This window comes from Channa argus, chromosome 8 (assembly GCF_033026475.1).
Source record: "Channa argus isolate prfri chromosome 8, Channa argus male v1.0, whole genome shotgun sequence".
Lineage (NCBI taxonomy): Eukaryota > Metazoa > Chordata > Actinopteri > Anabantiformes > Channidae > Channa > Channa argus.
The window spans coordinates 3,600,423-3,623,386 of NC_090204.1; the positions used below are offsets into that span (position 1 = coordinate 3,600,423).

The 22,964-nt window shown below is 39.1% G+C and overlaps 2 protein-coding genes across 5 annotated transcripts; one reads left to right on the forward strand and one right to left on the reverse strand.

The window, feature by feature from the left end:
• Nucleotides 1-995: 995 nt before the first annotated feature.
• atp1b1a (ATPase Na+/K+ transporting subunit beta 1a) lies at nucleotides 996-10,210 on the forward strand. The gene is made up of 6 exons (XM_067513616.1): nucleotides 996-1,237; nucleotides 4,837-4,965; nucleotides 6,363-6,522; nucleotides 6,763-6,943; nucleotides 8,702-8,785; nucleotides 8,894-10,210. The coding sequence occupies exons 1-6, from the start codon at nucleotides 1,144-1,146 to the stop codon at nucleotides 9,149-9,151; spliced, it is 906 nt and encodes a 301-aa protein (XP_067369717.1). The 5' UTR covers nucleotides 996-1,143; the 3' UTR covers nucleotides 9,152-10,210.
• Nucleotides 10,140-22,944, reverse strand: nme7 (NME/NM23 family member 7). 4 transcript variants are annotated; one of them, XM_067513611.1, is made up of 13 exons: nucleotides 22,585-22,917; nucleotides 21,846-21,950; nucleotides 21,080-21,181; nucleotides 20,659-20,825; nucleotides 20,267-20,377; nucleotides 19,306-19,356; nucleotides 18,915-19,122; nucleotides 18,691-18,796; nucleotides 16,099-16,163; nucleotides 15,567-15,635; nucleotides 15,250-15,351; nucleotides 10,873-10,980; nucleotides 10,140-10,317 (listed from the first exon to the last, which is right to left on the reverse strand). In XM_067513611.1, the coding sequence occupies exons 1-13, from the start codon at nucleotides 22,585-22,587 to the stop codon at nucleotides 10,285-10,287; spliced, it is 1,230 nt and encodes a 409-aa protein (XP_067369712.1). In that variant the 5' UTR covers nucleotides 22,588-22,917; the 3' UTR covers nucleotides 10,140-10,284. The 4 variants fall into 4 exon arrangements, with proteins under 4 accessions (XP_067369712.1, XP_067369710.1, XP_067369714.1 ...); XM_067513609.1 differs by having other exon boundaries at nucleotides 10,140-10,980; nucleotides 22,585-22,944; XM_067513613.1 differs by having other exon boundaries at nucleotides 10,140-10,980; nucleotides 21,920-21,950; nucleotides 22,585-22,915.
• Nucleotides 22,945-22,964: the final 20 nt, after the last annotated feature.

Sequence of the window (22,964 nt, forward strand, 5' to 3'; positions counted from 1 at the left end):
GTGAGCTCCCCTGGACTTGTAGTCTACACCTGTTGCCATGGCACTGACATCACTTCAAACGTCTGTAGCAACAGTTTTAACCCAATCTGGGGACCTGTCTGCCTCTGTTGCTTCATTAGTGTGGGATTGTGATGTGTCGTTCGCGAACGAGCCGGCTCTAAGAGCCAATTCTTTGGAGCGATCGAGAAAAGCCCAATCCGATCAGGGAGAGGGGCGGGACTTTATTTTGATGGGTACACTGTGGTCAATCACATGTGAGGACCCGCTAGGATCATACCATTATGTGAAAGAAGAAGGGGGAAGACATGTTATAATGTTAAGACTTTGGCCTCGATTTATATGACTCCTTTGCTGTTGTTCTGTGTTCAGTTGTTCATTTAATAGTTTGATTACAATGTTAAACAATAATACATTTTTTGTGATGAAAAAACAACAACAACAAACATTTCCACTGCTTCCTTATAGTCCACGTCTGTCAGTTAGTTCAAATAACTGTAAAAAAAGACTGGTTAACTTTGAAACTTCAAAGGAAAACTTTTCAAAGGCAGTTATGTGATGTCACTGATGATGCAAAAACAAAACAGAACAAACAACAGAAAACTCAAGGTTGGCCCAAACATAAGGCTTTTATGTAAACACTAAAAAAATAATCGCTTACCAACACACACAGACAATTCATAATTGCTAAGCTAAAATAAAAGTCCCCAAGTGATGCTAAATGAAGAGCCATTTTGGAGACGTAAAAGCCGGGGCTTCGAAATGGAGCCGAGCCAAAAGAGCCAAATCTTTGAAAAGATCCGGAACTCCCATCACTAGTGTGGGAGCGTATACCCCCCCCCCCCCCCCCCCCACACCCCCCTCGCACCCCCGTTTGGCTTTTACGCAAAACGCAGCGGAAGGTTGTGATTTGCTGGAGTCAGCCCTCCTTCTTCTGGGGTAACTTATTACTGGAGTTTGCAGGCGGAGTCGGTTTCCCCGAGAGATAAATTGTGAGTTTTACAATTGGTGGAGTCGGGTACGAAAGTGTTCTTTCTGTTTCCTGTGAGGGACAGTCAACAGTCTGAGTTTCAGCTGCCAGAGCCCACAATCGTTAATTCACACAAGGCAACAGAAATAAAGGGGGGGCATTACCTGGGAGTTAACATGTCGGGAAATAAAGACAGTGACGGCGGATGGAAGAATTTTCTGTGGAATTCAGACAAGAAGGAGTTTCTAGGACGAACAGGGGGCAGTTGGTGTGAGTACTCGTGTTCCTTTATTCTACCCAGCGAACAGGCGTCAGATGAACATGTGTGTAGCACTTTGGCAGACAGAGCGTGAGACTGTCGTGCTCAGTGGGGTTTTTTCCCCCCTTTCTGTCTTTTCTTTGCGTTTCCTGACTGTACCGACAGCACCTGTTAGAGCTCACTGACTGTTAACATGCTGCGTCGTGACTTGGGCTTTTCAATGGAGGCGGGCGCTGTGTACAAGTTGCTCTGTGGAAAGTCGTATACGTGAAACATGAAACCAGCTCGTCTCGGAGGGTTGACTGAGCCCGCTGGACACGCTACAGACCGAATGCTGTCAAAAAACATAAGTGGCAAATCAATGACCTCGCATATTGAGGTTAATACAAAAAACAGTGAAAGTACTAACAATGAACCGAGCGATTTGCTCCCCGCACGCGCTCTATTTTAGGTGTAACGTCATCTCGCGTGATTTGAAGCAAATTATGAACCGCCAGTTGGTTTTAGAGTTAATAACATTGTAATAGGAAAATGATCAGCCAACGTGCAGCTCCATTCATTCATAAACGGCCTTAATGAAAAAAGGTCATCCTGAAGGACAGTCTGTGATGGACCAGGACTTTTCGCCGAGCCAAATGGTCAAAGTTAGGCTGTTGCGTGCCTCACTGGTCCACCACCTCCCAAGGGCAGCACGCACAGAGGACGTTTTGTTTCCTATTAATAAGCCGAATGACTAACCTCTGGCTCCTGTCCACAGAGCCAGTTATGTCTTCACCTTTTCAATCAAACCCAGCATTAATAGATCCAGCTCGAATATCGTTTTACTACTGTTTGTTAATACTTTTATGTTCTCCAGCAATGGTTGATGAGCGGATGGTATAACCACACACACTATAGATATATATGTAGCTTTAGTTCAGCTCCCTAAAGCATTTTACAGTGGCTTTTGCAAAAAGCATTTATTGTTTTATTTTTATTTTTTTCTTTTGCCAGTGTGAGGGACCCGCCTGGTTTGGCCACCGGTTAAACATGTTACCGCTTGGTGTCATGGTGCTGGGGGAACAGATCACGATGTCCTAAGGGCCGCCCCTCTCCATCTTTAAGTCTCTCTCTCTCTCTTCTTTTCTGCCCGGAAAGAAAGAATGCATTGGTCTGTCTGCCTTTGCTAATTAAAAACGCCCATTCCTCCAAACTTAATGGGAGCTCGATCAAAGTGTTTGTTTCCCCAAAAGGCTCGTTCTCTGACTGGTATTCACAGCCGTGTAATGTCGCAGTCGTTGCTTCGCAGTGCTCGTCAATGGCGAAGTAACAGGAGACTGTTAGAGGCGAACACTGGTCAGGACATTAGTCGACTCTTGGTTTTTGTGCCGTTATGTATCACAGCGTTAATGTTGGCGAGGGCAATGACGTCGCATTAACTAAAAGTGAGCGGTGTTGGGCTGAAAGCAACAGGTATGTGTGAGACTTTGAGACGCAGAGATGTCGGCTCGTCAACTCAGCCGGTTGAATAAATCTTCATTAATGCTTAGACAGCAGTAAAACCACTTACTTTCGACCGATAAATATAGGAAATGACGAGTGTCACGCGTGGCGCTCATTTGTTTTCCACTGGTGCTTTGTGTGTGTGTGTGTGTGTGTGTGTGTGTTCAGTTCGACATGTTTGACAGGTTAAAATGTGCTGCAGCGCTAGTAACAAAAGGCATCAAGCAAAACGTCAGTAAAAGTGGCGACACATCAGTGTGTTGACGGCGCCGTCACTGCACGCTGCAGCAGTCTGGTGGGGGGAGGGGCTCTCTCCCATTCAAACTATCTTTCCCCCACCGGCAGGCCTGCTTCTGTTCTACTTTCTGCTGCGTGCAATGCTGCTGATATGTGAAACCTCCGAAGACAAAACTGTGTTGTGTTCCCCTGTAGCCCACGTGCAAGAGACTCTTGTCTATCACTGAAATCTCTGGCCCGGTCCTCAGAAACACCGCACGCATGCAGCCAAAAATGAAAGGGAACACTGGCTGTAATTTCCAGTCTGACACAAGTGTCCATATGTATCCATGAGAACAAAATGTTGTTTTGGAAAAACTACTCGAGCATACAATAGGTGCTGATTTGTGACATTTTTCGGGTTAAAATAATCATCGCGTGCAATTGTAATCCTACACAACTCATCAGCCGGAATGTCACTGCCTGGCAAGGACGTCCCTCTCAACAGGTGGCTATGGCTGCATACATACAGAAAAAAACCCCTCACCATGGCTTTATTGGGAGCAGGTGCGGAGATAACTTGATCCACATTGCAGCCAAAAGTCAAGGTTTGATTGAATGACCAACAAACCTTAAAAAACAAGACGTTGTTTTTACAATATTGTAATAATGTCGTGATCATGGCGGGTGATGTGAGAAGAGGTAAATTGTTTGTTGCTTTGTTGACTTAAATTTATAAATAGCTGTTAGCAAGTAAAAAGAAAAACTCGCCAAAATGTCTAGAAAACAAGAAAAACCTTGAGCATCGCTCAGGGAGATTTTTTTTTTCAAATAACTATTTAACATGCAAAAGGAGGAGAACTGTGGTTTCCAGTAGAAGATGAGTAATTTCTGTCAGTGCTTCAGTCACCTCTTACACAGACCCTTCCCCCACCGTGTCACCACTTACAACGGGAACTGCATGAAAACACAGTCCTTAATTAAGTGAACAATGTAGCCTCAATTTTTCTTTTTCAATACCTCCTTAGATGTAATTGACATCTCCTGTTAGGCTTCTTTTTCAGTTTCTTTAGCCTTATGGAAATATTTAATATATGGCTATTTTTATGTTTCTATAGAATGAATAGAAACACTCAATGTATTCTGGCTCACTGAATACAACAAAGATCACATCAAAATTTGAAAGTATTTTTTTTTCTATCACTGACATACAGTAAACACCATGTCCTGCCATCATGCTGTGTAATAGTGCGTTTCTATGCTATGACTATGATTGTCATTACTGTTGTTCACCATACTCTGAGAACATGTGAGCAGTGTTTCCAGCCCATGAAAACAGCAACATCCGCTGTTACTTCTAGGTCAGATGCTGTTACCGTAGTATGGTTGATAAAATAACTACAAAACACCACCACATCTTTTCATTGAGCTGCTTTTTAAACTTCCACTGTCAATTGCACGTTTAATTACACAACCAAAGGAGTCACTGTAAAACCAGTTGGTCACAGTTTTAACCTCACAGTATTATTTTTTGCCACAGACTGTAAAGGTCACTGGTCCTCCACTCTCAATGCCCTTGTGTCACTCAGATACCGCAGGTTTTGTAGTTTTAGACCCGTTAATCGATTAAGAGTTTGGTAAAATCAACTACGTTTAAACACGGTGATCGCAGTTTCTCTTTTTGTTATTGATGGTTTTGAGATTCTTTTTTAGTTGAACCAACACTAACGATATTCTGTTTACGATACAAAACAGCAAGTCCTCACTTTTGCTTAAATCACTAAATGTTTGACATTCTTGCTTTCTGAAATGATGTGTCTATTATCGATACAGTTGCAGGTCAATCATTTAAAATCGTGCTGTTCAAATTGTTTTGCATTATTGATGACATGTACTTTTTGCTTTCCTGCAGTCAAAATCTTACTGTTCTACGTGATATTCTATGGATGCTTGGCTGGAATTTTCGTTGGGACCATTCAGGCACTGCTGCTTACAATAAGTAACTACAAACCCACCTATCAAGACAGAGTCGCTCCCCCAGGTAAATCCAATCCAAACCTTTTAATTTATTATTATGTATTTTTACATTAGCCTTTTTTGAGAGACCTGCTTCATAGTCCATTAAGTCAACTAACTAAAGATGACAGCTTTAGGATCAGGCAGCATCACACTGATCAGAAATGTCTGTGATGTTGTGGCTGTGGTTAAAATGACTGTTGGGGTGTGCCTTTCAAGCAGCTACTCTATCAGAAGTCTTTCTGACCTTAGATAGGTTCAGCCATTTTGTCCTTCACTCCTCTCAGCTAGTCAATGCACCCCCCTACACACACACACACACACACACACATACACACATACACCGAGCTGCTGGGGAACAGTTGAGGCCCATTGTGATTAAAACGATTTATGTGTGCTACGATTGTGTCGCAGCTGACATGTTTACATCTGGCACACAGAGATTGTAGTCCTCCATACTCTAGCAAAAGAAAATACATAGTTTTGTTTCAGCTAAGAAGCCTCTGAGCTTGTTTTGCTGGAGAAATATTCTAATCTATAATCTTTTGAGAACAACAGCAACTGCGCTGCTACATAAACACTGTGACCATTTTGAAATTCCCTGCAATCTTGGAGGCGATGTAGATTTTAAGTGCCCAGTCTTGTCTTGTTGTGCCAGTACTTGTTTGCCCAGCACATGCTGTAGCTGTGGCAGTATTTTTAGCAGCCATTATAAATGACGGGCTTCTTGCATGCGGGTTAGTTTGCCTGTCATTTTGTCTGTCGGCCATCTACTGACCATCAAAGAGCAGCCCAGCCAAGCCAGCAGAGCAGCACGTGCTGAAGTGACTTTCCAGTAATAGTACGATAAAGGAAGCAGAGAGTATTTTTTTTCTCCCAGTGCTCAAGCCCGCCTCTCACTCTGAGGCTAAAAGTTTCCATTGTGAGAGAGACACACGTGAGAGTGGATGGGTGGGGGCAGGGGAATGGTGAACTTTCACAAGCCTCCCTTGAAATTCAAATGTTACTTCTCTGTTTCTGCTGTACAAATTACTTCAATCTCGCTCATAACTACCACAACAAATAAACATCCCAACAGTGAAGCAGGGAAAAAGTTCATAAATGTCATGTTTCCTCACTCTTACTCATCTCATTCTCCTCATGCCACGCCTTACTGGGGCCTTGTGCACAAGGTCTGTGGAAAATTACTGCTATAAAGAGCTGACAGAGACCATCTGAGGAAATCCCCAAGACCCTACATTGTGTGCTGTCCTAAGATAATAGAGCAGAATCTCTCAGGGCCCTACAAAGAACAGCATGCATGAGCTTCTGTCAGGATATTCACTTCAGTTGTTGCTTTTAATTCTCCTCTAACCAGTACACTAACCATTTTCAGCCTTTGTGTTTGCATTTTCCCATGAAAAACAATGTTGTGTTTTCCAGGTCTATCGCACACCCCACGCTCAGACAAATCTGAAATTGCTTTCAGTAAATCTGATGAGACTACATATAAGAAGTACATCGAAAGCGTGGAGGCATTCCTTAGCCGATACGATGAAGGTCATCAGATTGACCTGATGAAATTTGAAGACTGTGGAGGCAAGTATAAGCCAATCATACAGGGATTGTCATACTCTCTGGCTGACCCCTGATGGGTATGTAACAGTCGTCAATCAAGATGTATCACTCATTTATCTATTTTATATATTAACTATACATTACCATATTTGTATGATATTATGTGTTCTCCTGATTTCTTGTCAATTCTAGTAAAAATGAACTTGTAAAAGAGACTTTGTTACTTGCACATCTAATCTGTCTTTTTTGTACCACTTGCAGCCAGTCCACAGCCATACATAGAACGGAGTACTACGGAAAAGGATCATGGTCAGAGGAAGGCCTGCCGTTTCAACAGGTCGTGGCTTGGCCCTTGCTCGGGAGAAAACGATACCACTTATGGGTTCAAGCAGGGAAAGCCGTGTCTTATTGTTAAACTCAACAGAATTGTCAACTTCAGACCAAAGGTAGGTTTACTGCACGTTTGCATCATAGCAACATTATAGCTTTCATTATCACAAGTTCAGAGGGTTGGCTTTGTGAACATGTTTTAAAGGAACAATAAAACATGATATTAGTAAAGAAGACATATTTTAACTTTCTGAAGACTGACATTCTTTGAATAGGCTTAGGCTAATAGTTTGTTAATTAATAGCACAAAGACATACAAAATAAATATTTATCATCAGAATGCTACTTATCATTTCATTCTGATGGTAAATATTACAATCCCTGTATGATTGGCTTACACTTGCCAGGAGACATTATAAATATTTAGAAACTTTGTAAAAAATAATATGCACAAACACTAGGAGCATATGACTTATATACTTATGTATGATTGGCTTACACTTGCCAGGAGACATTATAAATATTTAGAAACTTTGTAAAAAATAATATGCACAAACACTAGGAGCATAAATCATATGTACCCAGTAGCACAAAATCATAAATATATCTAAAAATGCATATAGATCACAGCTTTCAGCTTGTCGCCACAGCGGAACGTCTTCTGCACATTGATTTGGCAAGAGTGTTTCACGCTGGATGCGTTTCCTTTTATCAATTTTTTGTCTGTGCTCGGGACCAGCACCAGTGTCACCCTTTGTGGGGTGGGATTTGAACCCGTGGTCTTCTCCATCCAAACCCAATGCTCTACCACTAAACCATCAGGCTTCCAATATATCTAAAAATGCATATAATTGTTCAAAATTACTGTTTATTCATATTTGAAGAAATGTGGTCACCTTAAAGCATCAAACACACAGTATACAGAGAACTATGACCTCGATTATTGTTTAAATTTCAGCTTTGCTAGATTTCTATGGAAACCTCAACATAATATAACAAAGTATAACTGATATATGTACATGTACCTATGTATATGTGCTCTGAGCGGTCAGACAGAATTAAGAAGCCCGCATCAGGCAGACCTACATGAGGTTAGCGACTCAAGGCTTCATTGGCTGCTGCTGGAATATTACCTGCAAGCATTGGATATTGTTTAACCAGTAAATAAGAGCAGCCAAGTGAGGAGGGACATTTATGTCAGCCTTTTTAGATATTAGCAATTTCTAACACTAAGTGAAATACTACAGATAAGTTGACGCATTCTTTTTGTCAAGAAAGATTGGCTGCAAATGCAAGACGACTAGCAGTAGATAAAAGAAAAAACACTAATAGAATTGATTCAGGTGATTTTATATGAGCTGTTTGTATCTGGTGTTACTTGGTAACAAACTTCTAAAAATAGCAGAAGATAAGAAATTAGTTTAGGCTGTTTTTTGGAAGGAGGTTATCTCTGGGGTTAATAGACGAATGTGTGAACACTGCCAGGTCTGAAGAAGGCAGCCAAACCATGGCGGTTAGGAGCTTAGAGAAAAAGCATTGGTATTGTAGGTGCCAAGAGGAGATTAAAGAAAAGATATCTTCTGTTTTGCTGCATAGTTCTTTATTCATTTTATTTTCGACTGTCCATTGTGAAAGTGATTATAGGAGTGTAGCACTAAATCAGTGGAATCATGACACATTATACATTCATTAATGTCCCATAATTTGTTATAGTCTAAATTACTAATACGAGTTTGAGTTCGCAAAAAGTAACTGTTGCTTCAGTATTGTCATACAAAAAAACTGGTCTGGTTCTGTTCCCAGTAACAATAAACTTTAATATAATCACCTGCTTAGGAGATTATTTCTGAATATTGTCTGATTTTTCTTTTTAGGCTCCTTCTGATAATCAGTCCCTCCCAGCGGCTCTGCAAGGCAAAGTAATGCCCAATCTGATCCCCATATACTGCAAAAATAGGGTATGTTTGATATGAAGGCATCCTACTATGATACGTTAGTAGAAATCCAAAGGATTGATTGTTGTTAAAAAAGGTTAAAATCTGAGTAATTTACAATTGTGTTTGCAGAGAGAGGAGGATGAAGACAAAATTGGAGAGATCAAGTACTTCGGGTTAGGTGAAGGCTTTCCTCTGCAGTACTACCCGTACTACGGCAAACTGCTACACCCCCAGTACCTTCAGCCTCTGGTGGCTATTCAGTTCACCAACCTCACTCTGGATCAGGAGCTCCGCATCGAGTGTAAAGTATATGGAGCAAACATCGATTACAACGAGAAAGACCGTTACCAAGGACGCTTTGATGTTAAGTTCACAGTCACCTCGTGACCTCAGCCATGACGAGCGCTCTCATTTTGACAACGCAAAATGTAGAGAGTAAAAAGAGTTCAGATAAACACCACTAGTCTTTGAACATTCATAATATACAGGACCTACACTTAATCCATGTGCTTTACACTCGCTTTTCTGTGTTTGATGAGGATTAGAATGTAAAATACAAGAGTAGCAATAGCAAATATTTATTCTACTGAAAATGAAAATATTCCTTGAGCCATGGGGATGTGTTCATCAATTACTGTACCGCGATTCCACTACTGATGTGTAGCGAGCTGTGTTTCTTCCCAAGTATTTCACCCTAATGTGGTTTCTATATATTTTTAGAGTGTCCAGTGCTGTAGTCAAGTCCTGTTGTAATCTCTTTCGTCTTATGTCAGCTTTAGTGGTCCAAGGTGTGCAGGTGTGTTAATGTGAGTGTGTGGAGTGTGTGTTAATGTGCTCTGACTAACTGAAATACTAGCATGGTACTCTGAACCTTTAAAAGCCCATGCATGAGTAAATGACTGCGCTCCATGGAATCTTTTTCTTTGTCTGATGAAGGAGACATTTGTACACCTTTTCTTTGTTGTTCACCTTAGCTGTAGGACATGGTTTGATAACATTTTTGTTTCTGTTCTGATACTCTTATATCTGTTCATTCTTAATTGATAGTGTAGAGCTTTGTGGGTCCAGCCTAGAAGACTGTCACCTCCCATGGAAACAGTGGCAACTCAGTGCTTTGAAATCTGTTTTGCTGGAGACGTCACATGATGTGATGCAACTTACTATTGAATGTTTTAGCCATTTTCATGATAGAAGAATTTTATATTTATGCAGTTGTACATTTTTTTCAAAGTGTAATGTCTGAATCCAAAGCCAAAGTCGCTGGTCAAAAAGTTAGTGAATATCAGAGGAAATGCAGTATCCCATGTAACAAGATGTTTAGTTGGTGTGAAAATACTTAATTCAATGTTGAAGATCAAAACAATTCTCAAGAGTCTGATCTTGTCACTTTATTTAATCTGCATAAGGCTGAAACAATAAACAGAAAAATGAAAACCGAAACATAAAGTCTTGGAATATGAAGGTAAAATGTTTTCTTAATTATAGCATTTGATTTGTTTGAAATGTGTTCTGGTTTGAATTCATCCATCCAAAATCTTGAAGAAGTACTGCACCTGGAAATGAAATAGAATTTAAGTACAGCACCAAATTAATTAAAATGTGACACATTATCCACCTGTCCATCCTATCTGATATTGCAAACCTAAGTGAAGATACTAAGTAGGAAATTTTCCTTTGCAGAAGCCCTTTATTGGCCACTATGTTCCAGTATTAGTAAAATGGCAGCTCAGTCAGTGGCAGGCTAATGTTTAACAAGGAGGCATTTGTCCAGACCACAGATCAGGAGCTTTCCGGAACAATGGCGCTCGATGGGTCAGACCCACTCCCTGCAAAACAATGTTTTGTTTCAAATTCCTCTGCCACTCTAGTTCTCCTTCAAACCAGTGTGATCTAACGTTGCCACAGCCCACAGAGCAGAGTCATGAGACTTGGCTTCACACAGTGGAGGGGGTTTTGTTCTTGGCTAAATGCAAGGTAGTTATTTATGCATGGATTGAAGGACAATGGGGAAACCTATTAGTAAGATCAGAGGAGCCACACATAAAATAATGTGGGTGTACTTCACAGAGCATGGGGTCTACAATGTGTGTCAGTTGAGTACCACCAACCTCCAAGACAGCGTCTTCAGGGAGATCTGTACAGTGGACAGCATTTTTCACTTTGTCCCTTCCATAGAGAGCACGCAATGTGGTTGGACGAAGATGCCGTGCAATTTCCTGTTGAAAGAAAACCTGCTGATGAATTCTTTCACTGTTACAACAGTGTCAATTTTACAACACGGAACTTAAAACAATGTCAGCATGATATTTTCTATCCAAATACCAAGCTTATATAATCCAATATAATAGTTTTGAAACTGAACATACTGTACTATTGTTCCTTCCCAAGACAGACAGAGTGATTACTCAGCAACTGAACATATGATCATGATGAGGAAATAACAAAATGACGCTGACATTCGCCTAGATGGGCGTTATTACACCCTATTTCCTAATGCACCATTTACTTTCAGTCTAACATTACTACATATTTTATTTCTGTATTTGTTTCTTTTATATTTACATCTTGATTCTTTCTTTAAAGGTTTTAAAATTTCACATCCTACTACTTGTTCATTCTTTTAAAACATTTTAAAAGCAAACCAAACACAAATTCCATTTCTTTTAAAAAAACTCTAACCAGTATGCACAAAAAGAAGCTACACATTTTACGAGACAACCTAACCCCACCATAAGTTCTCCTGTCTATTGCATGCAAATGATGAGAACTTTTCCTCCAAGCAGCAGCTTTTTGTTACGTTTGTTTATTTCCTTTCACCATCAGATGCTCCCAAGGTCAAAGCTGGGCTCTCTTGCTCTTTTCTACTCTGCCCCTGCTTTCAGGAAATGCAACCCTCCCACAGGGTCCATCATCAGTAAGGAGGGCCAACATGTGAATAATTCATTCACCAAGATGACGATAAACTCTAAAGGAATTTTGCAACAAAAGATTCAAAGATACAACAAAATAGAAGTACATTAAATTAACACCACTAATTGTTGTAGTTATTATAGAATGAAAGATCTGGATGTGTGTTATGGCAGAGAAAAGTTTCCTATGACAAGTTCTTTATCCTCTAGTGGTTTATGAGAACGCACACAAAAGGCAGGAACAAGTTTCAAGGTCATAACAAAATTCAACCCAGACTTCTCCTTAAAGTAGTTATTTTTCTCTTAAAACAAAAACATCTGTGGTTTTTAAAAAGTGTCTCCTAGTTTGAGAGATTGTAGAACACAACTGAACAAAGTATAAAAGAAAAAATATATAAGGGTCAAAGATCATGGGAACTATGAGTCAACTGAAGTTTAGTTGTTTTTAAGACCGTGTTGCTTGAATAAAATACGCTTGGAAAGTTAAATTAACAAAATTGTTATGAACAGTTTTATTATTAATATGCTAAATATATAAAAACTTGAACAAATAAGTCAGGTTATGTGAATTTGCTTTTCCAAATTTATGGTTTGGTGTATGACTTATTAATCTAATTAGGTTCCCATTATTGTCAGTTGTACTTTGTGTTTTTTTCGTAATTAGCATGTGTCAATGCTAAACATAATGTCTGCTTAGCTACTGTTAGCTTGTTAGCATTTAGGTGTGTCTGAATGCAACCTCGCAGAGCTGCTAACATGACTTTAAAGTCTTAGTCCTGTTTTACTGTACAGTCTCCTTCTTCTATAAGTATGATAAGTGTCATTATCAGTGATGAGAGCTCAAGCGCAATGGCCAAATATTCTCTTTTGATTAATGCTATCAGACGAGGAGTTAAAAATGGCTACCAGCTTAACCATAACAGTCAGTAGTCAAGTGTCCTTATCACAGCCTTAATTGTTATAATTACAATTTTTATTCAGATTGTATCAATAATAAAGATAACGAAAAGAAACAATAGCAGAGTTTCTAACATGGCTGACATTCTCAGTGTAATGATACAAGTGCTCACAATCTGACCTTTGCCGGTAAAACAAACAATACATCCTTTGTGAATCTTAATGCAAAATGACACCTGACCAAGCAGCACCTCGTTATATGTGTCCCGTGCCATGAGACTACAGCAAAACTTTGCAAAGGGGAAAATACAAGGAGAGATCTATGTAGACATTAAAAGTTGGTTGCAACGCACTGCTTTCTGTAATATTGTTAGTTACCCATGTGGGAAGTGTTTAATTTGAATTTAGTAAGTGTGCTAGACTGACATTCAACTAATGGCCACTGACGTTTGCAGACAATAATGGCAGGGGCTGCCTAATAACCGAAGTCTCATAAACATGTCTGACACTCACTATTTATTACAAACTTATTTTGAATCATAAAAATAATAAAATGTTTCCTCTCCATATTGTTTATTCTTTTATTGCTGCTACTACTATTATAACTATCACTACTGTGTCTTAATAGTTTTTTTAGCACAATTTATGACTGACCAGAAAAAGATGACACAACATAGGGCAGGGCCTCTTAGCCTCTTGTAACAGGAAGTTCAGGTCTATCTGATCATCTCTTTCACTCATCTACTGTAAGACAACCGTAGGGAACTGTAAGTGAGGTAACACACCATGATGAGGTCACTAATGTTTCCTCAAGTATTAGAGTCCAGGAAAATAAAATACTTTGGACAAGAAGTGTAATAACACGCTGGGTCAGGACTGGCTGACAGAGGACTGGTATGTCTGTCCACTCTCATAAAAGGAAACATCACAAGACAGAGCACAATCTCATGTGCAGAGCAAGGCACCTAGTAGGGGTGTGGAGCTGTGAATACATTAGGACACTTTTGGTAGTTAAAGCAGACGCCTATGTCTGTCTTATATTTTTATATACTTTTTGCTCTTTTGTGTAGTAAAATACTAAAATTATACTGATCTGCTGTGAACTTTACCAACGAGCAGAATGTAAGAGGTAGATTAAGCGAGACATTCAGCTGTACGGGTGTTATTCACACAATATCTCTGCTGTTTACAGATTAATCAACTGGAGTTAAGCAATAACCATATTTTTACAACTAAAAACTGTCCCTGAATTGTTAATAGAAGTTCTAACTTCTTCATACAGTCTGACCTTAGAGTCTTTGTGCCTGATAATGACTTTGGGAACGACTGCACACACTGCATTTGAAGGGAGAACGTACTGTACCTTAGTCAGAACAATGTTATACAGCTACACACACACACGCCCTGTCAGCTATCCTCCAACACACTGATCAGCCTCCACAACTCTAAGATCACAGGGTTGCTGTGACTTTCCACATATCTCATGTATCAAATAACTGAATGCCACTGAAGTGTAGGAGAGCGAATCTTTAGGTTGTTTGTCAGATAATACTGAGGTGAGTCTGAGGTCAAGGAGTGATGAAACTGCTTGACCTCCCAGTTAGTAAAGTCTGAAGCAATCAGAGTTCATAGAGGAAGAAAAAAAGCTGAGACAAATAATCACAGTTAAGGTGTTGCTGCAGCATGAGTTATATGTAACAGCGATTACTGTATGGTAACTTTAATTCACTGTAGTTTAGTTTGCTTTTTCCCATGTATGGAGGAAGCAATGTATGCAGTTTGGTTTGAACGCTGGTATGATTACATAACGCTCAACGTACTGTGTTACTGCGAGAAACTAAACCAGGGGCATATATGAGAAGGTTAACTTATGAAAAAACAGAGGGCACTTGCAAAGACTTGATTATTTTCAGTCATGTGACATGGAAATTGTAAGCTAATCAACAAACCATTTTCCAACTGTGTGGTGGCAATGTCAGTAACAGATTGACTTGGCCTGGAGGACAGATGGTTGAGCACAGAAGGTGGAATACACAAAGTAAATGTAACAAAAATAAACTAGAAACTTCATTAATTTAAAGCTGAGTGCTAGACGAATGAGGTTTGTGGGGACACTGTGCAGGTGTGAATTGGACCTTATATGGTCACTAAACAATGATGAAAGCTAGAGTGTCTTATTATTTAAGTTTCACACCACGGTCACACAGCCCAGCAGCACGGATTCCAACAAAAAAAGTACATACCCACACCCGCAGACTTGGCCTGTCACAAAAAGACTCAAAATCTTTACAACATACAACAAACAAGGGCTACAAAAACTTCTGTTTCTCCGTCTTTATCTTGTCAGGATTATTCAAAGAACACATACTAAAGCACTAAGGTCAGGAGATTTAGAAAGTCTGATTCAAAGGCTACAACACAGGGAGTGCTATGTATCAACAATCAAAATCTGATACTTGAAAGCTCTCCCGTTGCTTTCACACCGATTAAACAAGCCAAGCACAGTAGTAGAAACATCTTAATGAGCATTTAAAAAACTCTTCTCAAAAGGAGGCTGACAGACACGTAATCATTTGCATTGTATATTGATTTTCACAGCATTAAACCTGAGGTTTGACATGTTATTTCCTGGAACGGCTTCTCGCATAGACTATAATGAGGAAATATAATTTCACTCACTGGATCAGCAGGCCCACAGAATTCCCTGAATGTCCTGGATGTGTCTGTTCCATGGATCTCTAGTACCATGCAGGGTCCAGAACACAGCTCGGTCACCATAATCTGCAGGGAATTAATCCAAACTTTAATAATTCTATTAATTCAAGTTCAAACATTTAAGTTATGGATAAACATCTTTTGTCCCTTTTGTAGATCCCAACAAGATATTAGGCAATGTTTGTATTGCTATGATATATTACTATTATAAATTAGTAATTGACAGAAATATAGTAAAGGAGTTGTAAAGGATGGCACAACATTGTAGTGTGCATACTCACAGGATACTCTGAAACAACTCCTTTGTAAACTTCATAAAATTCTTCTGCATTTGCTCGGTCCACATTGAACTGTTAAAAGAAAATAACAGTCACCAAGACACATCTAAATACAAATTTAGTAACGAGGCTGTAGCAAATTAATGTCTTTGTCCTTTGAATTCTAACAACAAACCTTTTAGAAAAAAGCCTTTTGCAATTCACGCATGCTGAATGTACACAGTATTTAAAACATCATTTGCATATACATTAATATACTTAGAACAAATGCCCTGCATGCATTTACAACTTGCGCGTATTTTAGTCCCAGGAATGCACAACAAAGAGTGTATATGGTCAGAGACTGAAACGGGACTGAGAGGTCACTGTCGGCAGGCTACAGTTTGATTACTGTAGTCGAGCCAGGTAGTATCAGAAAAAGTAACAACCGTACACATATTAGTTATTTGAGTAGTAGTGTAGTATCAAGCACAGATAATATATAACTCTACAAGACCAAAGCACAGTGCAGAGGAATAATGTGTTAAACTTTCACCATCTGAAGGGCCGAGATTTCAAAGCCCGCTGAAGATATGGAGTTCAGGATCTTCCCAGTGAGGCCTGTAAACACATCAAAGCTGTTCTTATCTATGAGATTTTATGAGGTTGTCTTAAAGTTTACACAGACTGACAGGTATAGTGTTTAGGGCTACAATAAACTCGTCACTGTGATCCAAAACAAATAATCTTAATTAGCAGCAGGCACAATTAAATTAAAGCAAACAGTTCAGATCACATGATCAAGCATATCTTCTTACTGATAGTCTTATTAATGTTAAATCATTGTGCTGTGTTGTTGAAAATAAGCCATCATCACACTCCTGTTCAGCCATATTTCAAGCTGAAACAACTTCAGATTGTAATGTGTCGTATGGACAAAGTACAGAGAGATTGTGTTACTGCATCTTAAAGAAGTGGATACTTTTTCATCCAGACAGTAAGACTGTACCTTTTGTCACTCTGGTCATGCTTTATTATAAAAATGGTACAGTTGCAGAGAAAGGGTGCAGCCGTGTCCACAAAGGTCAGTTGGCTACAGGTGCAAATAAATGAAATAGGGAGTAAATTTCGTAATCTCAGACTAACCTCCTGGTTAAAAAAGTGTATAACCACATTTTCCATTAATTCTAAAGCTGTGTCTAATCCTGACCTTCAGTGCGACCGGGTGCCAAAATATTACTGATAAATATGTTATCTGGGTAATTGTTCAGTCATAGTCCAGTTATGTATGTATTAGGTGAATAACCACCTCCTGAGTCCTCTGTGCCCTCTCCAGGCAGCAGCCAGCCGCCCTGCCTAGGATAAACAAATGCTCAACACAGCTCCCAAAAGCAGCTGGTGTTGTTGCTAGGAGATCATATTCTGGGTGCCTGGCAACATAAGCTTCTCTATTCCAGTCATGTGTGCCTGCATTTTCAGTCAAAACGCCCTTTGTTACTACCGTCATTGGTGCATAGTGCACACGTAGCTATAGCGTACATTAACTTATAAGAGATCGTCAGGAAAAGGTAAAACATTTTTTGATTCAATTTGTCTTTGAACTGACTGGCAATTGTAGTTTGGGTCTCAGCTGGCTAAGCACTGCAGACTGGGTTTCTACTTTTAGATCAGACCACAGGTGCCACCTTTTTGAGGGTAAATGCTGTGTGGTCATATTAAAACATTGAAAATTCTGTAATTTGAGCTACTTTGGATCGATGTAATAATGTAACCCTAAGCAAAGATCTCAATATTAAAATTATAATCTTTTACAAAGCCAGCATTATTACCACTGGGCTTGGTTTTTGCCATAAAACAGTACTTTTAAACTTTCTACATTTATCCTGACAAAATGAAAACCAACACAGATTGGTAGAAAGATGCAAGCAGACCAATCAATAGATTTTCCAGTGACTATATACAGTATGCTGCCTCTCTAAATTCTTGCAACTTCTAAACAACTGTTAAAGAAAACGTATTGCACAAAGTATGTTTCACACATACACTTTTCAAAATCAGAAGACAAATGGCAGTTCAAGGAAGTAATAATATCTTAGTAAGCAAACAAAGAATTAGACAGCACAGCCTACTTGAAAGGATGCAAAGCAAATACCAATGCAACTATGAAGCTCCCAGAAAGCTTTGGGCACAGTGAAAGTTGTACATAACCATGATGTATATGCTATGTTTTGAAGGAATTTTATAGTACAGATTTTCGAACAACCATGTTGTTGCTGTCTGGGTTTTCAATGCATCCTCTCACATAGACCTGTCTCAGACAAGTTAACTCATCATAGCAGGAAAGGCACAGGTGCAGCTACATGCTAACATTATCGATGGCTCCATTCCATTTAGGTGTGGCACGATGTCATGCCAGGGAGCAGTATGCACTGTAGCACGATCTTGGCACACCTAGATATCATGCGGGCACACAAGAGATTAAATCTTAAATGCCCCAAGGGCATGAATACTGTTATAATTCTGCCCAGTTCCCCCTATTAATGTACTTCTTTTCACATGTTCCTTTAGAAAAAATATTTCAAACTAGGATTAACAGCAAATATTCAGCTAATATTTGTGTTTCAAAAGAGATTGATCAATTAAGTGATGTAGATGGGGCATTTTAAAAGCAGGGAAAGCACATCAACTTCACAGAATTATAGACACGGTTCAAATCACATATCCATGACATTACCCCTGAGGATAAGCACTACAGTAGATATCAAAATCAGATCAAAATCTAGCATGGTGTGCCTGTTCATTCTAATAGGCTGTATATGCTTTTACAGGTCCTGAATAAACATTGTAGTCAACAACTTGCTGTGTGCATTCTTCAACTTTGTCCAGAGAATTTTTACATTTCACAGGTCAGAGCTCTAGAGGCATGTTCCTTGAACGGGGATCAGGGCAGGGATTTGGAAAAATCCAGACTCAAATTTGGTAACTATGTAGTGCCATTGTGTGACCCAAACACAGCCAGGTTGAAGGGGTTATATGAGTTAGTGGAATTCTTTTCACAACAGCTGACGCTGCGACTGCATGCAGTATTGTGTTTAATTAAATGTTTTAGCTAAAGATTATATAAGTACCCACAGTGCATGCTCCTTACCTTCTAAAACAGCATGAGGTTTGATGATGCAGCATGTGCAGTCTGTAAAGATGGCTGTATTAGAAGGACCATGGCCAATTGTGGATGGGAAAAAAAATTCAAGCTCCTAATTAAACAAAAGCAAAAACAAAAAACAAAAAACAATGTAGATAGGAGTTTCATGGAAAGTGGAGTTTGGGCTACAAAGGGCAAATATGAACATGAACTGAGATTAACATCCTTACTCTTGCTGCTGCAGCAAGTGAGTCTGACGCATGTCCAACATTTTTGATGCCATCTGTTCCAAACTGGGCACGGACACTCTGTGGTGCCTCCCTCCTTGCTACAGCAGAGTCTGCAGGTCCCAGGAGCCTCCTCCAGATAGATATGGCTTCATCACCCATTAGCTCCATGGCAACCACAGGGCCCGAAGACACAAACTGCACCAGGTTACTGGGAAATGGAGCAGTCATTTAAATGTAATACCATGGAGCAGAAGGTCAAGGTGCACTAAAAGTGCTGAAATGTCACTGCAATGTCATTAGATTATTGTCACAGGTTCTGGTAATGATACTGAACGGCTACTAGAAAAGTTTTACTGCTCGAAACTTGTAAATAATTCACATGGGCACTCACTTGAAGAAAGGCTTTGTCTGATGTTCCATATAAAAGTCTGCTGCTTGGCTCCTGTAATGTAAAAAAAAAAACAACATAAACTCTAAAGATGGTGTATTAAACATCTGACAAAGAGGAGTGTGGGACTACTGAATAAAATAACATTCTCCACTACCACAGAGGATAATGAGGTCATGCGCTTGGATTTTTGGAGTTAAATAAGGAGCTTTAGCAAAATGTGAAAAGTTTAAATAATACAATTAAAAATATTTAGGAAAGCAAAACAATTTCAGATGATTCTAGTATGTAAGTGCCACCATTTTAACCACCAAGATTCTGTATATTTGTATTGAAACATTTTATCCCTGGCAGGGTAATTGCATAATTTACCAGTAATTAGAAGGAGATGTAATCCTCGTAAACCACTAATTATTCTTTTGAGAGATATAATTCGGAGACATTTATACTAATACCCAGTTAATTATGTTAAATTTATAGTTTACAAATAATCTGAAGTATACATTTAAGCCTATGAAAAACACACCTGTTACCAATAATTTAAAAACTTAATGATGCTTGAAATGGATGGTTTGGGCCAAGGGGACAATGAAGAGACAACTGCGCATTTTTCATACACTGCTACAAAACTTCTCTAAGCTTATTGTGGAAATTGACAGAATTTCAGTATTGCCCTCATTCAGATTCCTTAAAATCCCTTTAATCATAAGGGCTATCAGACATATTTACTGATGGATGTACCACTAATTGTACTCATTGTATTAAAGACTGAGAATGGTTTAAGAGTATAATTACACCATGTATGAAATACCTTCTTAATGTGAGTGAGAGCATCCATCTGCTTACATGAGGAGACTGGCACCAAGCTGCCTGTCTCTCTCTCACAAGGCTTTGTATGATTCATTACCACTAGAGTATAACTTATAGTATTATTAGAACCTTAGCAGAGAGGCTTTGACCTTACCATGTGAGCTTTGTCATTTTGGCTTTTGTCACAATGAGGTTGGAGGAGTATATCAATTCAAGGACATCTCCAATCTTTGTAACTACATCTGGCTTTATCAATGCAAGAGTTCTGCAAACAGAAAAAAAACTTCAGGATGTCGATGTACCATATCTGATATTGCTGCCAACAGGAGACAACTTATCAAAATTGGACATAAAACATAAAATAACCCTTGTATAGTTTACACTAATATGTATGTACTTGTAATATTCAGAGACTTAGGGGATGACAAGGAAATTGTGGTTAGATTAAAAGATATTATAATAACACCTTATTATAAGCTCTTATAAGCCTGCAAGATATGTAACTAGTGATAATGCAGACTAACAACACAACCTAAGCAACCATACCTTTCTTTTTTGCTGCCAAGTTTGTTTGCGGTGTACTGATCCCCATAGTCAATCAGATTAAGCTGCCGTGAAAACACATTAACGCGATTGCCAATGAACAGGTCCTCTTGATGGAGGTCTTCATATTTGGTCCTTCTCAGAAATATTCGCTGGTTCTTGACATCAAACTGATAACAAAAACTGACATGTTTATCAAATCCCACTATTGGAAATATCCAGATATAAGCAGTTCATGAGTTCAGTTAGGTATAACACAGGAAGTATCTGTGTTGAACAGGTAAGTGGTTGTTGCATAGAAGGACCCAAAATGACAACATAATAAAATACATTTAACTAAAATGAGCCTCATGTTCTAGAACTCTTCCAAAGTAATTGAAGTTTGACTAATTCTTTTTGAACAATATTAGCTGCAGTAGTTTACCATTTCCACTGAGCCATCTTTGGGATAGTAGAACAGTTGGAAGCGCCGCAGGAGAGCTGCAGTAGGGTCGTACCACTCAGCAAGAAAGGCGTAGCGGTCATCCTAATCACATCAAAGAACAAATGAAATGAATAAGGAGACAGTGAATACCTCATTTTGAGGCTTCAAATGATCAAGAAAGTATGTCATTATGTTGATGTCAACTATGTCCGTCTGCCTAATCTGAGAAAGTGTACTGTCTCTGCAAGTTAACTTAAGGTGTCCCAAAACACCAGTGTGTGATCCTTTGAGAGGGTGGGTATAGCCACGTGGGTAACTGTAGTAGGCCGGATTTCCTTCTATAGTAAGTGTGGATTCTTATGAACTCCAGGTTAAAGGTTTCTGGATACTTCCTGTTAGTATAACAGCTTACTTAAAACAAAAAAGTGACATGACAATGGGTTCTTTGTTTTGATTGCAATAACAATTTATGGAAAGAACAGAATGACGTAATACTAACATCCCAATACTCAAGGATGACAGATATGTTCGTATTCAGCTTACAGACCAAATTTATCAAGAGTTTAAAATGCAGCACAAGTATCGCCTGAGTGTCAATGTGTCAGGTTGGTTGAAACATAGTTAAATTCACTAAGGAGGCAGCTCATTAGTTTGTGACCTCAAAGTAAGAGGGGCCCACATTTGGTTCCCGGCACTTTCTGTGCAGGCAGCTCTAGTTTCTGCCCAAAGTCAAGTGAGTCAAGAGAATAGAGGGTGTTTTCCTGGCCTTAGAGTAAGCGTTGTTTGTGTCTGTGAAGGACGTGTCTAAGATGTGTCCATGTTTTCCTTGTCCACTGGTACCTTGAATAGGTTCCAGCCTCACTGGCCCTGACTGAGTAAAGCAAAAACAACAACAAAAACTCTCTTTTATTTTTTACTTAATTGTGCATGGAATTTAAGCACTACTTAGATGTTTGTGGATTCAATATTACTACGAAGCAAATTATCCAAAGATGAGCAAATGCAGATTCACAATATATTGGAGATATTGTTGATATCAGAGAAGTTAGGGCTCATTTCTAGCTGCCGAGCAGCAACATGCTTTTGTAGATGTGCTGTATGAGTATAAGTAGTATTGTAACATTTCTAATCACAAAACTTACCCTATCTTACGTTAATGTAACTAATTTAGCAAAAGCTAATGTGCAATGTGTTAACTAAATTAGCAATAGACATTAACATGTAAAGTGATATTTACCAACAACTGCTGCTATTGTGAAGCTACGTATACACTGTGTTACATCAAATCGCTTTAAAATGCTACGAATTATGCTTCTAGCTGTAGGAAAGTCTAAAGTAAATAGTTAATATTAACATGTTAGCATAAGCTAATTGTAAATGCTATGCTAGCAATAACAAACAGTCGTCCTTTTGCTCTTTGTAATGGCTGCTTCAGTGGTACAGCCGTTTCTGTTTGGTATAGTAGTGTTTCCGCACTATAACAAACTAAACAGTATTTAACTTACCATTTTTATTTTCTAGCGCAAACCACCGAACCCACTACAGTATTCAGCTTGCTAACGTTAGCTCTGCGGGTTATGCATCGTTTCCATAGTAACTGTAGCGACAAGCCAAGGCGTGTTCACGGAGCTCTGTAACGACAAACTTCATTCAAACGGTGGGAATCCAACTCATGCAGCTTTACTCTGCAGGGAAGCTTGTTGTAACCATAAAAATAACACCAACTATAACAATACTATACGCCGCGAAATATAGTGATGAACGCAGTTGAACTTGAAAATCAAGGTGCCTTAACTGGATTAGACAAAGGGGTGTTGTCAGTGACGAAAATAGGCAAAATCAACTCACTTATGTTGCGGTATGATTTGTTGCTGACTTATACGTT